The 15392-nt window shown below is 35.7% G+C and overlaps 1 protein-coding gene across 7 annotated transcripts in view; it reads right to left on the bottom strand.

Annotated features, from left to right (window-relative positions):
- Nucleotides 1-276: 276 nt before the first annotated feature.
- CYP20A1 (cytochrome P450 family 20 subfamily A member 1) overlaps nucleotides 277-15392 on the bottom strand; it is a 55342-nt gene continuing 40226 nt past the window's right edge. For 6 of the 7 annotated variants that reach the window (XM_014827727.3, XM_070508418.1, XM_070508419.1 and 3 more), the window contains 4 exons: nucleotides 13636-13747; nucleotides 12339-12403; nucleotides 1475-1564; nucleotides 277-1325 (listed from right to left, as the gene is read on the bottom strand). In XM_014827727.3, coding sequence (XP_014683213.2) covers nucleotides 1175-1325; nucleotides 1475-1564; nucleotides 12339-12403; nucleotides 13636-13747 — 418 coding nt within the window. In that variant the 3' untranslated portion in view covers nucleotides 277-1174. The remainder of the gene's footprint in view (nucleotides 1326-1474; nucleotides 1565-12338; nucleotides 12404-13635; nucleotides 13748-15392) is intronic. The other variant, XR_011502987.1, reaches the window with a different exon arrangement.

The following is a 15392-nucleotide window of genomic DNA, read 5'->3' as shown; positions in this document are numbered from 1 at the left end:
GTGGACTAAGCTACAATGCTATCAATAAAAAGAGTATTAAATATAAACCTTATCAGTACTCAAGTGTAAATCTTGAAAGATATTTAAAATATTTTTGAAATAGCCCCAGTATTTCTTTGCTTACTAGCAAGATTCACCTTTTTCTAAGTTTATTAGCTATTTTCTCCTGTAAAGGCTGTTTACTCATGTCTTTTGTCCATTTATCTACTGTATGTTTTTTTACCAATTTGCAGGAGTTCTTTAAATATAATATGGATATTATCCCTTTCTGTCATATATTTTGCAAATATTTTCACCCATCTTTGTTTTCTTTTTGTTTTTTTAATTTGGTTTTGGTTTTTGATTAGGGCGCTCTCATTTTTTTAATAAGTTCATTATGTTTAGTATATGACAATAATAAATAATACATTTAGGAATTCTGTTTCCTCCACAAATGATCATTAGTAGAGTAATATAGTGCTGCTAAGATTTCCAGCAAACAGGACCGACAAGCCTCAATCTTAGTTTGTCACTTAGGAGGGGTACTTCAAAACACATTAAAAAACAACTGTATTATTTTCCAAATGATTCAGAGCTGTTCAAAATGATGAGTCTTGTATAAGCCATGAAATGAACACTATTGTCTGGAAAGGCATAAAAATAGCAAACACAAGGCAGGTTACCCAATAAAGTACTCAAATCTAATAACAATGACTAAACAAAGTAATTTACAGTGAGAAAAATTAAAATATTAATCCAAGAAACAAAATTATGGGAAGTCCTTTTGTTTCCCTTTAAGGTGATTTATTGGAAATAGGTAAAGGAGTTAGAACTATGTTTCTCTTTTATGAATATTCTGAAAACGTGATTCACCAAATTCTGCAAAATAACTTCTCTCTTCAAGAATATTAATTTTAGAAATCAAACTAAGAAAAAGAATACAAAGACAAAGGCATAGAAAGTGATAAAACAAAAACTAAAAGTAGAAAGTGTCCCATTAAAATAATCACTATATTGATGTAATAAGTATAAATGTATATCACACATTAAGAAAATCTAATATACAAAAATCCAAATTTACATAATTAAGTACTAACAGGTGTTCATATTACACAATGATACTTGGTTTATAAAAGGAGTAAACACAGATTTTCTAAATGGTCATGTTCTTCAACAAAGCTAAGCACATAAGATTTTAACATCTCTTTGAGACAGTGATCCAAGCTTCTTCCTTGGAGGACGTTACCAGTTCATACTTAGTTTCAATAACTTGGCCCTCCACAGAAAGCAGGTGCAGTCTCCTCACCAATACACTCAGAAGTACTGTGGTCACCATATACGCACACCTAGTGAGGAAGAAAGTTGACTGGTTACTAAAGATTAGCAATTATACTTTAATTATATGGATGGCTCATTCTCATCAACAGTGATCATCAAAATTGTAAGTCCAAAGTCTGGCATCTTTCCTTTCACTTCTCTTTCCCCATCATCTCACCTCAACTCCGGGCACTCCTGTGTGCCTGAGAATCCAAGCAAGGAGAAAGTTTTCACGACCGATTCATCATCAAACCGCTCTGGATCAAACCTAAAAAGAAGATTTGGGGCCAATCACAACAGAGCTCCACTGGCATTTTACATATTTCCACTATAGGAACACAGGCATATAATAAACTTTAAAAACTACTGACAACAGAAACTGCTGTCACATTATATTCGAATTTCACCTATTTTCATTCTATTATTATGTTCCCAAATTACTGAACATATCGTCTCTTTCTGCTTATTTTATTATTTCTAAACAATTTATGCAAAATACATTTCTCTGGAATCAGCAAGGAATGAAACCATAACACAGTTTTACATCTTTTTGTGAGATATAAGGATAAATCATATAAAATCACATAATGAATACTTAAATTTAAGTGTTCAAAATATCTGTTACATGAGGTCATCTGACCAATGTGAGGCATTTTACATTGTCTCTTCAATTAAAATTTGTTTCTTAAAATTGAAGATACTAGACTCAAAATTATATTCATCAATTACATTACACCCAGACTTATTAACGAGCCAGGGTAACGAAGAGGCTAAGAAGGGTTTTTTATTGTGCAGAGTTCCACACTGTAAAAAGTCACTGTGGAAACGGATATTTTACACAAAACAACCCACTCACCATGGAGCATAAAAATTCCTCTCAAAAACAAATGTTTTTAAAAGATCTAAACTCTATCATGAAGGAAAAAAAAAAGGAAGAATTCTGCTTTCATTTTCTTTAAAAAAAGTGTAAACTACCTTTCAACTTTTGGAATATACTATATTTATATAAAGAGTCCATAGAAAAATGTTATCAAATGTAATCACCTTTTCCTTTCATAAACTATCTTGAAAATTGAGACTCTTGAAGATATCTTGTATTTTCACATTAAAAGAGAGTCAAAATTGATTTTTCCAATTTTTATAAAATACCTTACAATTTTAAGGGTTAAAAATAAAATAAAAACCAAAATAAAAGACAGATCATTTAATCTCAAATATTGAGGCATTTTTTTCTTTCTTTTTATTTTTCAGCTTTCTTTAAGTATAACTGACAAATAAAACTAACATATTTAAAATGTACAATATGATGATTTGATATACATACACCTTATGAAAGGATTTCCACCCTCAAGTTAACACATCCATCACATTACATAGTTACCATTTTTTTGGTGAGAACACTTAATTTCTACTCTCTCAGCAAATTTCTATTATACAATATAGTATTACCAACCATAGTCACCACGTTATACATTAGATCCTCAAACCTTATCCACCTTATAAGTGAAAGTTTGTACCCTTTTACAGCCCCGTTTCCCCCACCACCGACCCTCCCAGCACCTGACAATGACGATTCTACTCTGTTGCTGTGTTTGATTTTTTTTTTTTAATGTTACACATATAAATGATACCCTGCAACATTTGTCTTTCTCTGGCAGGCTCATTTCACTTAGCATAATGCCCTCCAGGTTCATTTGTGTTGTGCAAATGGCAGGATTTCCTTCTTTTTAGGGGATGAATAATATTCCATCATATATATATACATGTCTTCTTTATCCATTCATCTGCTGACAGACACTTAGGTTGTTTCCATACTTGTAAATAATACTGCAATAAACATGGGAGTACAGAAGTCTCTTTGAGACAATGATTTCGTTTCCTTTGGATATATATATACACTCAGAAGTGGCATTGATGGATCATACACTAGTTCTATTTCTAAGTTTTTGAGGAACCTCTATACTATTTTCCACAGTGGCTGTACCATTTACATTCACACCAACAGTGTATGAGGGTTCCCTTTTACCCACATCCTTACCAGCTCTTGTTATCTCTTCGTCTTTCTTGATAACAGACATCCTAACAGGTGTGAGGTGATCTCTCACTGCAGTTTTGAACTGCATTTCTCTGATCAGTGATGTTGAGCACCTTTTCATCTACCTGTTGGCCATTTGTCTATCTTCTTTGGAAAAATGTCCTTTGCTCATTTTTTAATTGGGTTATTTCTTTTTTGCTATATTGAGTTATCTGAGTTCCTTATATATTTTGGGTATTAACCTTGTATCAGGTTGGTGGTTTGCACACATTTTCTCCCATTCCATAGGTTGCCTTTTCATTTTGCGGACAGTTTCCTTTGCTGCACAGAAGCTTTTTAGTTTGACGTAGTCCCACTTGTTTATTTTGACTCTTGTTGCCTTTGCTTTTGATGTCAAATCCAAAAAATCATTGCAAGACCTCTATGAAGGATCTTACCCCATAGGTTTTCTTCTAGGAGCTTTAGGGTTTCAGGTCTTACATTCACATCTTATTCCATTTTGAGTTGATTTTTGTACATGGTATGTAAGATAGAGGTCCAGCTTCACTCTTTCCCATGTGAATATCCAGTTTTCCGAGCACCATTTATGGAAGAGACTATCCTTCCCCATTGCATATTCTTGCCTCCTTTGTTGAAAATTAACTGACCACATATGCATGGATTTATCTCTCAGCTCTTCATTCTATGTGTCTATGTGTCTCTGATCTATTTGTGTGTTTCTATGCCAGTACCATACTGTTTTGATTATTCTAGCTTTGTAATATAGTTTGAAATCAGGAAGTGTGATGCTTCCACCTTTGTTCTTCTTTCTCAAGACTGCTTTGCTATTCTGCGTCTTTTGTGATTGCATATGGATTTAAGGATTATTTCTGTGAAAAGTGATACTGAGATCTTGATAAGGATTGTATTGAACCTGTAAATCGCTTTGGCCAGGAAGAACATTTTAACAATATTAACTCTTCTAATCCATGAACATAGATTATATTTCCATTTACATAAGTCACGTTTAATATTTTCATCAATATTGTATAGTTTTCAGTGTAGAGATCTTTCACCTCCTTGGCTGTAGTTATTCCTAAGTATTTTATTCTTTTTGATGCTATTGTAAACAGGATGGTTGTGTTAATTTTCCTGATACTTTGTTGTTAGTGTATAGAAATGCAACTGATTTTTGTATTATTGATTCTGTATCATGCAACTTTACTGAATTCATTTATTAGTACCAACAGGTTTTGGTGGAATCTTTAGGGTTCTATATGTAATACATGTCATCTGCAAATAGAGACAATTTTACTTCTTCCTTTCTGATTTAGATGCCTTTTATTTCTTTTTCTTGCCTAACTGCTCTGGCTAAGACAGCCAATACTATGTTGAATGAGAGTGGTGAGACCGGATATCTGTCCTGTTCCTGATGCTAAAGGAAAAGCTTTCAGCATTTCACCATTGAGTATGATGTTAGCTGTATGCTTGTCATATATGGCCTTTATTATGCTGAGGCATGTTCCTTCTATATTTAGCATGAAAGGATGTTTAATTTTGTCAAACACTTTTTCTGCACTTACTGAGATGATCATAGGACTTTTATTCTTCCTTTTGTTGATGTGGTATATCACATTTATTGATTTGCATATGTTGAACCATCCTAGGATTTATCCCAGGAGTAAATTCCACCAGATCCTGGTGTATGATCCTTTTAATGTACCATTGAATTTGGTTTGTCAATATTTTGTTGAGGATTTTTGCATCTATGTTCATTAGGGATATTGGCCTGTAGTTTTATTTTCTTGTAGTATCCTTGTCTGGCTTTAGTATAGGGTAATGCTGGCCTCATAAATGAGTTTGGAAATGTTCTCTCCTCTTCTATTTTTGGAAGTTTAAGAAGTTTAAGAAGGATTGGTATTAATTCTGCTGTAAATGTTTGGTAGAATTCACCAGGGAAGCTATCTGGTCTCGAATTTTCCTTTGTTGGGACGTTTCTGATTACTGATTTGATCTCCTTACTAGTAACTGGTCTGTTGAGATTTTCTATCTCTTCATGATTCAATCTTGGTAGGTTTTGTTTCTAGTAATTTATCCATTTCTAGGTTATATAATTTGTTGGCTAATAATTTTTCATAGTAATTTTTTATGATCCTTAGTATTTATATGTTATCAGTTATAATGTTTCTTTTTTCATTTTATAACTTTGAGCCTTCATTATTTTTTTTCTTAGTCTAGCTAAAGGTTTGTCAATTTTGCTTATCTTTTCAAAAAACCAGTTCTTAGTTTCACTGATCTATTCTATTGTCTTTCTAGTCTCTATTTCATTTATTTCCACTCTGATCTTTGTCATTGTCTTCCTTTTACTGACTTTTTGGCTCTGTTCTTCCTTTTCTAATTCATTGCTTTTGCAAGAACTGCTTTTGCTACATCTTGTAAGTTTTGGTATGTTGTGCTCTCATTTTCACTTGTCTTGAGATATTTTTTGATTTCTCTTTTGATTTCTTCTTGGACCCACTGGTTCTTCACTAGCAAGTTGTTTAATCTCCCAATATCTGTGAATTTTCCAGTTTTCCTTTTTTGAAGAAGAAGACGACTAGCCCTGAGCTAACTGCTGCCAATCCTCCTCTTTTCACTGAGGAAGACTGGCCCTGAGTTAACATCCATGCCCATCTTCCTCTACTTTATATGTGGGACGCCTGCCACAGCACAGCGTGCTAAGCAGTGCCATGTCCGCAGCCAGGATCCGAACCAGCGAACCCCAGGCTGCCGAAGCGGAACGTGCACACTTAACGACTGCACCACCGGGCCGGCCCCTCCAGTTTTCTTCTTGTAATTGACTTCCCATTTCATACTGGATTTTTTTTTTTACTCAATAAAAAAAAACAATTTTTTCCCCAAGATTTTTAAACATGTAATCAAAAAAAGAATTTGGCATTTTAAAAGTTAGGTTTACAAACTTGACACACTCTTAATAGTAGTAATTATCTATTTATACATTGTCTAAGAAAATAAGGTCTATGAAGACATCAACAAAATATTTAAGAGTTCATTATAAGCTACAGCATTTTGCGATAGGTATCCAGTTTGAATGGAACAAACCACTGTGAGCAAATATATAAAAATATTAAATACAATTCTCTGGAAATATACATGATACCTACAGCTGTTTGTTCAGTGAGATTCTTCCTCGGTTTTTTTTCCTCCTTGTGGTCAGAAAGATAGTTGATATTATTTCAATCTTCTTAAAGTTATTAAGACTTGTTCTGTGGCCTAACATGACACATCCTGTAGAACGTTCCATGTACCCGTGAGAAGAATGTGTATTGTGCTGCTGCTGGACAGGATGTTCTGCCTGTGTCTGTTAGTTCCATCTGATCTAACGTGTGGTTAAAATACAATGTTCCCTTATTGACTTTCTGTCTGGATGCTCTACCCATTGTCGAAAGCGGGGTATCGAAACCCCTTACTATTACTGTATTGTTATCTATTTCTCCCTTCAGATCTATTAATATATGCTCTATTAATTTAGGCATTCCAATGTTAGGTGCATAAATATGTACAAGTGTTATATCCTCTTGATGAACTGACCTCTTTATCACTATCTTTATCACTATCACTGTCACTAAGGATCTTCTTTATATCATTACAGCTTTTGGCTTGACATCTATTTTGTCTCATGTAAGTATACCTACCCCTACTTTATTCTGGTTTCCATTTGTGTGGAACGGCTTTTTCCATCCCTTCACTCTCAGCCTGTGTGTGTCCTTATAGCTGAAGTCTCTTGGAGACAGCATATAGTAAGGTCTTGTTATACTATCCATTCAGCCCCTCTGTGTCTTTGATTAGAGAATTTAGTCCATATACACTTAAAGAAATTATTGATAGGTATGGATGTACTAATGCCATTTTGTTTCTAGCAATGTATAGTTCCTTTATTCCTTTCTTCCTCTTTTGCTCTCTTCTTCTGTGATTTCATGATCTTATGTAGTGAGACGCTGTGATTCCTTCCTCTTTATATTTTGTGTTATTTACTATAGATTTTTCCTTTGTGGTTACCAGGAGGATTACATAAAACATATTATAGTTATAACTGTTTATTTAAAGCTGATAATTTAAGTTCAAACACATACAAAAGCTCTACGTTCTCATATTCTCTCCTGATATTCTATGTTTCTGACGTCACATTTTATATCTTTTTATATTGTGTACTATTAATAAATTATTATAGTTTTAGTTATTTTTAATAGTTTTGTCTTTTAACCTTTATACTACAGTTAAAAGTGATTTACCCATGACCACTACAATATTATTCATGTTAACTATATATTTACCTTTACCAATGAACTTTATGCTTTCATATGTTTTCATGTTACTAAGTAGCATCCTTTTGTTTCAGCTTGAAGAACTCCCTTTAACATTTCAGCTTTTCTTTGTCTAGAAAATTCTCTCTCTCCTTCAGTTCTAAAGGACAATTCTGCCAAGTAGAGTATTTTTGCATGGCAATTTTTTTTGTTTCAGCCCTTTGAATATATCATCCCACTCCCTTCTGGCCTGCAAAGTTTACCCTGAAAAATCTGCTGATTGTGTCATGGGGGTTCCCTGGTATATAACATGTTGCTTTTCTCTTGTTGCTTTTAAGATTCTCTCTTTGTCTTTAACTTCTGACAACCTAATTATAATGTGTCTCGGTGTGGGTCTCTCTAATTCACCTTTTTTGGTACTCTTCAGGCTTCTTGAATCTGCATGTCTGTTTCTTCTCCCAGGTAGGGAAGTTTTCAGCCATTATTTCTTTGAGTAAGCTTTCTCTACCCCTTTCTCTCTCTCTTCTCCTTCTCAGACAAGCGTAATGTGTATATTGGTCTGCATCATGGTGCCCCTTAGTCCCTTAAGTTATCTTCACTCTTTTTCATTTTTTTCTTTTTGCTCCTCTGATTGGATGAACTCCACTGCCCTGTCTTCAAGTTTACTGATCCTTTCTTCTGCTTCATCTAGTCTGCTTTGAACCTCTCTACTGAATTCTTCAGTTCAGTTAATGTATCCTTCAGCTCTGTGATTTCTGTTTGGTACTTTTTTATATTTTCTATCCCTTTATTGAAATTCTCACTTTGTTCATACACTGCACTCTTGACCTCTGTGAGCATCTTTATGATTGTTACGTTGAATTTTCCATTGGGTAAATCACTTATCTCCATTTCATTACTATCAGTTTCTGGAGAGTTACCTTGCTTTATTGTTTGGAACATATTCCCTCATTTCTTAATTTTTTGTGACTCCTTGTGTTGGTTTCTTCATATTAGATACAACAGTCACCTCTTCTAGTCTTGAGAGCAGTCTTGTGTAGATGAATCTTATTAATTAGCCTAGCCCAGGCTCCTGGTTGCCTCTCAAACCTTTGTGATTGTCCAAGCTGCTGTCTTTGTTCACAGAGGCTTCCAGTAGTTGAAGGTATGCCAAGATGTGTTGCTGTCCAAAGGGAGAGGACCACAGTCAGCACTTAGAGGCAGGTTGATTAGAAGACGGACTATCAAGGCAGAAGCTGAGAAAGTATGTAGTTAAATTCCTTCCAAGGACAAACTGGGAGACAAGTGTTCTCGTCTGTTCCCTCTGTGCGGAGCCCAGGTGTACAGCCACAGGGGGTGCTCCTGCACTCATTTCAAAACTGTTTCTTTGTTTGCTATATAGTCTTGTGGGCTCATAAATGCAAGTCCTGCGGGCTGTCACAGCTAGGGGAGGGGGCCCATCCCTCAGTGGTAGCCATAAAAACTGAACTGCTAGATGTATGGACAAGCTCCTTCCTGAGAGGTATAGGCAAGTTGGCTTTATTAACGGCGCAAGTTGGAAGGAGAAGGTAGGAGAAGTGTCCACCAGCTATTTCAGGCTCCAGGGAAAATCACAGCCAGCACCTGGTGTGTGGTAATTAGATGCCAGACCCTCAGCCAGCAGCTTGTGAGGTATGCAGTCAAACCCCTTCCAGAGAAAGACTAGAAGATGGGCATTTCTGCCTGCTCCCTCTGTACTGAACTTTGGGGGCTAGCCACAGGAAGTACCTGCTTGCTCGTTAACAATAGCTTCTTTGTTTGCTCTAGTTCTGTGGAACTTATGAATGCAAGACCCTCTGGCTATCAGAGCTAGGTGATTTGGGACACATCCCTCAGATGGCAGCCATAAAAGTTGGGGCACTACATGTGTGCACAAGGGAGATGTCAAAATCAAGCTGACAACTTGATTTTATTGTTGGAGTCAAGGGAGGAGATGGGGGACGTGCCCACTGGTTCCCCCAGCTCCAGGGGCATCACAGCCAGTAACTAGATTGAGCGCTAATTAGAGGCTGGACCCTCAGGCAGCAGCTCATAAAGTATGCAGTCAACCTCCTTCCAGGGAAAGACTGGGAGTTGGGTGTTTTTCTGCACTGAGCCACTGTAGAAAAGCCACAGGGAGCACTCACGCTCCCACAATGCTCCCATTAAGAGCTGCTTCTTTGTTTGCTACAATGCTGTAGGACTCATGAACGCAAGCCCCATGGCTTTCAGAGCTAAGTGTTTTGGAAGCCCATCACTCAGGTGTGAGTCCTCAAAGCTGGGGCAATAAATGTGCAGTCCTAACCCTCTGGTCCTCAGGGAGAAGCTGGGAGTAGGGGGTTCCCTCCCAATTGCATGGCACTGTGCTGGGGGTGGGGTTTATGTCAAGATTCTCAGCCTTTCCTACCCTTTCAATATATTTCCTCATTTGTCCAATGTGTAGGAGTCACTCAGCCAGTTTCTAGATTTCTCTCAGAGGGAAATGTTCCACGTGTAGCTAAAGATTCAGTGTGTCCGTGGGAGGAGGGAAATTCAGCAGCCTGCTACGTCACCATCTTGGTCCCAGTCCATATTGAGGTTTTTGACGTTTGCCTTCATCCTTTTCTGTTGAGAATATTATTTTAATCTGGTTTTTAAAGTTGATAATATTTCACCATCTGGTATAGAGTAATTTTTATATTATCACCCGTTTAAATCATAGAACTTGACCCTGGGTTTCGTGCTCTGAAACACTGCTAATCTGTTAACAGTAATAATGCAAATACATTTGTTTTTGTAAATAAATCGTATCTAGACATTTTTCTAGGGGGAGAATAAGTTAATGTCAGTTACTCACTCAAAAAGAAAACTTATGACCACCACAATGAAATATCACCACATACCTATTAGAACTAAAATTAAAAATAGTGATTATAGTTAATGCTACTGAGGCTGCAGAGACGCTCAATCTCTCAAATACTGCTGGTGAGGATCTCAGAAAAATAGCCTGGCAGTTTCTTGCAAAATTAAACAGGCACTAACCATATGACTCAGAAATCGCACTCTTGGGCATTTATCCCAAAGAAATGAAACCCTACGTTCACACAAAAACCTGCACCCAAATATTCACAGCAGCTTCACTCATAATAGCAAAACACTAAAAACAACCCAAATGTCCTTCAGTGAGTGAAAAGTTGAACCAATTCTGGTACATCCAGACAACAAAATACTATTCAGCCATAAAAAGATACGAAACATCCCAAGGCCGGCCAGTGGCAGCAGTTAAGTTCTGGTGCTTTGGTGGCCCAGGGTTTGCTGCTTTGGATCCTGGGTGTGGACCTATGCACCGCTTATCAAGCCATGCTGACAGCATCCCACATATAAAGTAGAGGAAGATGGGCACAGATGTTAACTTAGGGCCAACCTTCCTCAGCAAAAAGGAGGATTGGAGGTGGATGTTAGCTCAGGGCTAATCTTCCTCAAAAAAATAAATTAAAAAAAGATATGCAACATCCTACCTTGACCTCAAGGGCATTAAGTGTAGTGGAAAAAGTCAATCTCTTCATCTCTGTGTGACAACTGTATTTAAGCTGCAATTAATCAACTGTCTTTACAGGGTCTATCTCAGACCTATGTACATTTTTGTTCCTGTGAACTCTCTCTCAAGGATCATCTCAAGGTGCTGACAAAAATGAATCTCTGGATGTTTCACAAGGAATGGGTAAGGAGGTGCCCAAGTTCAGAAAGCTTTTCCTTGGCATACAACATTATTACTAACATTTCCTAAATTTGATTACATTTGAGTCCTAAAAATTATTTCCACATTTTTAGCATATATTCTTTTCAGTATCTTCAATTTATAACCTAGATTCTCTGAGTGTTTTGAGGATAGAAATAGTGTCAAAAGTTCCAGCAAAGTGCTTATATTTTTCATATTACCCTTACATTTTATCAAAAACTTGGCATTTTCCCACATGAGAATTTTTTTAAAGATTTTAAAATTTGAAATTTTAGGTTTTTATAATTCTAAGTACACATTTTTCCACCAACGTATATCTATTTCATTTATTAACAGACTTTCTTTAATATCATTATAATATTAAAAACTAAATTGACAGGAACACTCAATAAGCCCCAACCTTATACTCCAGAAGTAGGTTTCCTAATAGTTCAACCATGCCAGCCTTGCCCCCTGCACTTCCCACAGCTGTCTTACCCTAATCAACTCAATACATAACCTTCTTCCGAGGCAGTAAATCTTAACCCATTTCTTTAAGGAAGATTTCACTAGATGCCTATGTAGGAGGCAAACAGTAGTAGCTTTGTTCTTCATCTTTCCCCTCCCTTGCCATTCTCACACACAACACATACACACACAACATCTATTTTCTGAATTCGACTAAAAGCTTAGTAATTGAGACCAACAGCAGGAAAACACAGAAATTACATAAGCAATACCTACTTACCAACAAAAGAATCCCAAAATACCATTGAAATTAAAGGACAACTGTAGAGATCAGGTAACGAGACAGAGCTTAGGACAGAAGTGGTAACAGGGGACACAAAGAACAGCAGACGGCCTATTCATGAAGAAAAGTAGTGAGCAGAAGACAAAAGGAAGGCAATGGCTTTCTTTTGTTGTAACATTGTCACATATTGAATTTTCTCCTCAAAACTTGGAAAAGGATGCAAAACATGCAAATACATAAGAATCAATCATCACAAACACAATGACAGATATTTCATACTTGTGTGGTGACGGCCAAGTACGGGGATCCTGAAGTACCACCCCAAGGGCATAAAGGACAAGGGTCTGTGAAAAAAAAGTTACTCTAGTTAATCAAGGCCGAAAGAGACAACATGACTCCCAGAAAGCCAACTCATCCTAAATGCTCTTATATTATAGATAACGAATACAAAATAAAAATATAAAATAATAGAAGAAAAGACAGGCCATTACTCTGGTGACCTTAGGGTGGGGAAGGCCTCCCCTAAGCATGTCACGAAGTCTGGAAGCCATAAAGGAGTAACAGATTTAACTAAATAAAAATTTAAAACCTGCATCCAGTAAAAACAAAACAAAATACACTATAAGCATCAGTGAAAGATAAAAATAAACTGGAAGAAAATATTTGCCATAAAACTGGAAGCGTTAGTACATATAATATACAAAAAGACATAAGCTCACTAGAAAAAGAGTGAGTTCCAAGCAGATAATTCACAAAAGAAGAAATACAAACTGTTAATATATGTATGAAAAGCTGCTCAATCTCTACAACGATCAAGGAAAAGCAAATTAAAATAATGAGAGAATTTTTCATATAAGATTTGCAAAATATCTGCAAAAGGTTCATAAATCTAGAGGTGGTAAGGATATGGAGAAAAAAGCATTCTCATACATTGTTGCTAAAAATATAAATTGCCTTTTAGAGGGCAATTTAAATTTAACATACATATGCACTTTGACCCAAAAAAACTCCATCTCCAAGGCTCTACCCAATACCTGTACAAGCATATAATTTGTAATAAGAAAAAAATTAATGTCAATCTAAATTTCCATCAGTGGGGACTACTTCAATAAATCACGGTACAGTCATACAGTGGAATATTATGCATCATTAAAATAATGAGTTGAATCTGTTTTAAGTGCCAGTTGTATTCATAGCCATCATGCACTCAATAAAAGAAGAAAATTAAAGAACAATACATGAAGAGAAACTTTTCACGTATAAATTCAGTTTTAAAAGACATACACATGTATGTGTATACATACAGACACACAGAGTAATATACATACACAGAAAAAGACCTACAAAAATACACACTAAACTATTAACAGTAGTACTCATGGGGAAAGGAGCCTTTCTTTTATATTGTTTGAACTTTAAAATAAGCATATAGTACTTTCCCATTTAAAACAATTATGTCTTTGATTTAATAATAGGTAGCATTTATTGGACACTTTAAACAATAAAATTTAAAAATGCACACTAAAAGAGTTGAAAAGAGTAAGCGAATGAGTTAAGCATACCAAATGTTCCCTACCTCTCTAGGAATAATAAATTTGTCAACCTTTCCTTCAACATCTTGAAGCCGAGCAGAAACTGGGGTCAGCCTGGCAGCCCGAACAGTTTCACAAAGCACTTGCCGACAATATCTGTTAAAAAAAATTTTTTTGAAGAGCTTTACTTTGGAAGAGGCAGTCTGAAATGTACATACATTTTAAAATGTCTTTCAACAACTTTCATAACCTTCCTAATTTGAAATAGTCACATCATAATTCTTATTTGCTTGAATAAAAATATGTTATAGATTAGAGATATATAAAGTCCAGGTGGGTAAAAATTCAAACAAATAAAAACAGAAGAAAACTCAAAACAATATTTTTATAATTCTACTCAAAAATTATAAAAATATTGACAAAATGCCAGAAACCATAAAGAAAAACACAAATAATCTGACTACAGAAATTTTTTTAAATATTTGCAATCATCATAAATAAAATTAAAAGACAACTAGGAAAAATATTCACAGTAAATATATCCTTAATGTATAAAAGCTCTTTAAAAATCCATACTTAAAATAATCAAACATCCCAATAGAAATATGGACAGAGAATATAAAAAAGCAGTTCACAAAAAAATACAAATGGCCTGGAAATATATGAAATGATACTCAACCTCATTAACAATGGAAAGACTGCCAATCAAAGCAGTCTTTTTTTTTTTTTTTACTTGCCAGAACAGCAAAGATGAAAAAGAGTGACAATAGACAATATTAACAAAAAAGGAAAAAAACACACTCATATCCAGTTGGTGGAAGTATAAATTGGTACAACCTTTCTGAAGGGTAACTTGGCAATAAATATAAAATATTAATGTGCATCACAATGAGAAGAATAAAAGCTAAACGTTCTGAAATCTTGCCACAAGCCAGCTCTGTGAAATACTTTCTATGGAGTATCTCATTTAATCCTTGTAAGAACCTCATGGATGCTACTATTATTCTAATTTTACAGATTTAAAAAATGAGGCAATTGTTTAAGATCATAGAGCAAGTAAGTGGTGTTGACAGGATTCAAACCCATGTCCGTCTTACCTCATAGCCACTAATCATAAACACTAAACTAGTGCATATATCCTTAAATAATAATTTCATTTCTAGGCCCTTACTAGAAACAATTGGAAATATTAGTAAAGATGTAAGCATAGGAATGTTGATTGTTTACAATATCTAAAAACAAAAACAAAAGAGGAAACATCCTTTCCTCTTTGAACAAATATTTATTGGGTACCTACTACGTTAGATACTGAGCTACAACAGTGAACAAGACAGATACTCTCAAAGGAATTCAAAGTCTAGTTGGCAAGGGAAGGGAGAGAGGAAGGGACATTAAGGATGAACAATTTAGGGGCCGGTCCTTGTGGCCGAGTGGTTAAGTCCATGTGCCCCGCTTCGGAGGCCCAGGGTTTCACTGGTTCGAATCCTGGGTACAGACATGGCACTGCTCATCAAGCTATGCTGAGGTGGCATCCCACAGGCCACAGCTGGAAGGACCTACAACTAAAAATATACAACTATGTACCAGGGGGCTTTGGGGAGAAAAAGGAAAAATAAAACCTTTAAAAAAAAAAAAAGACTTTCTAAAAAAAAAAGAACAATTTAAAAAGCTGCAAAGTAAGTGCGAGGATCCAGGAAGTGGAGGGCGCTGGGGACGCAGGCCAGGAGCACATCATCAGAGAAAGGACTTGGCGCAAAATAAACACTTAGGCTGAGACCTGCAAAAACCTGCAGGTAGCTGG

Source organism: Equus asinus, chromosome 4 (assembly GCF_041296235.1).
Source record: "Equus asinus isolate D_3611 breed Donkey chromosome 4, EquAss-T2T_v2, whole genome shotgun sequence".
NCBI lineage: Eukaryota > Metazoa > Chordata > Mammalia > Perissodactyla > Equidae > Equus > Equus asinus.
This window is presented reverse-complemented; position numbering and strand designations above follow the sequence as displayed.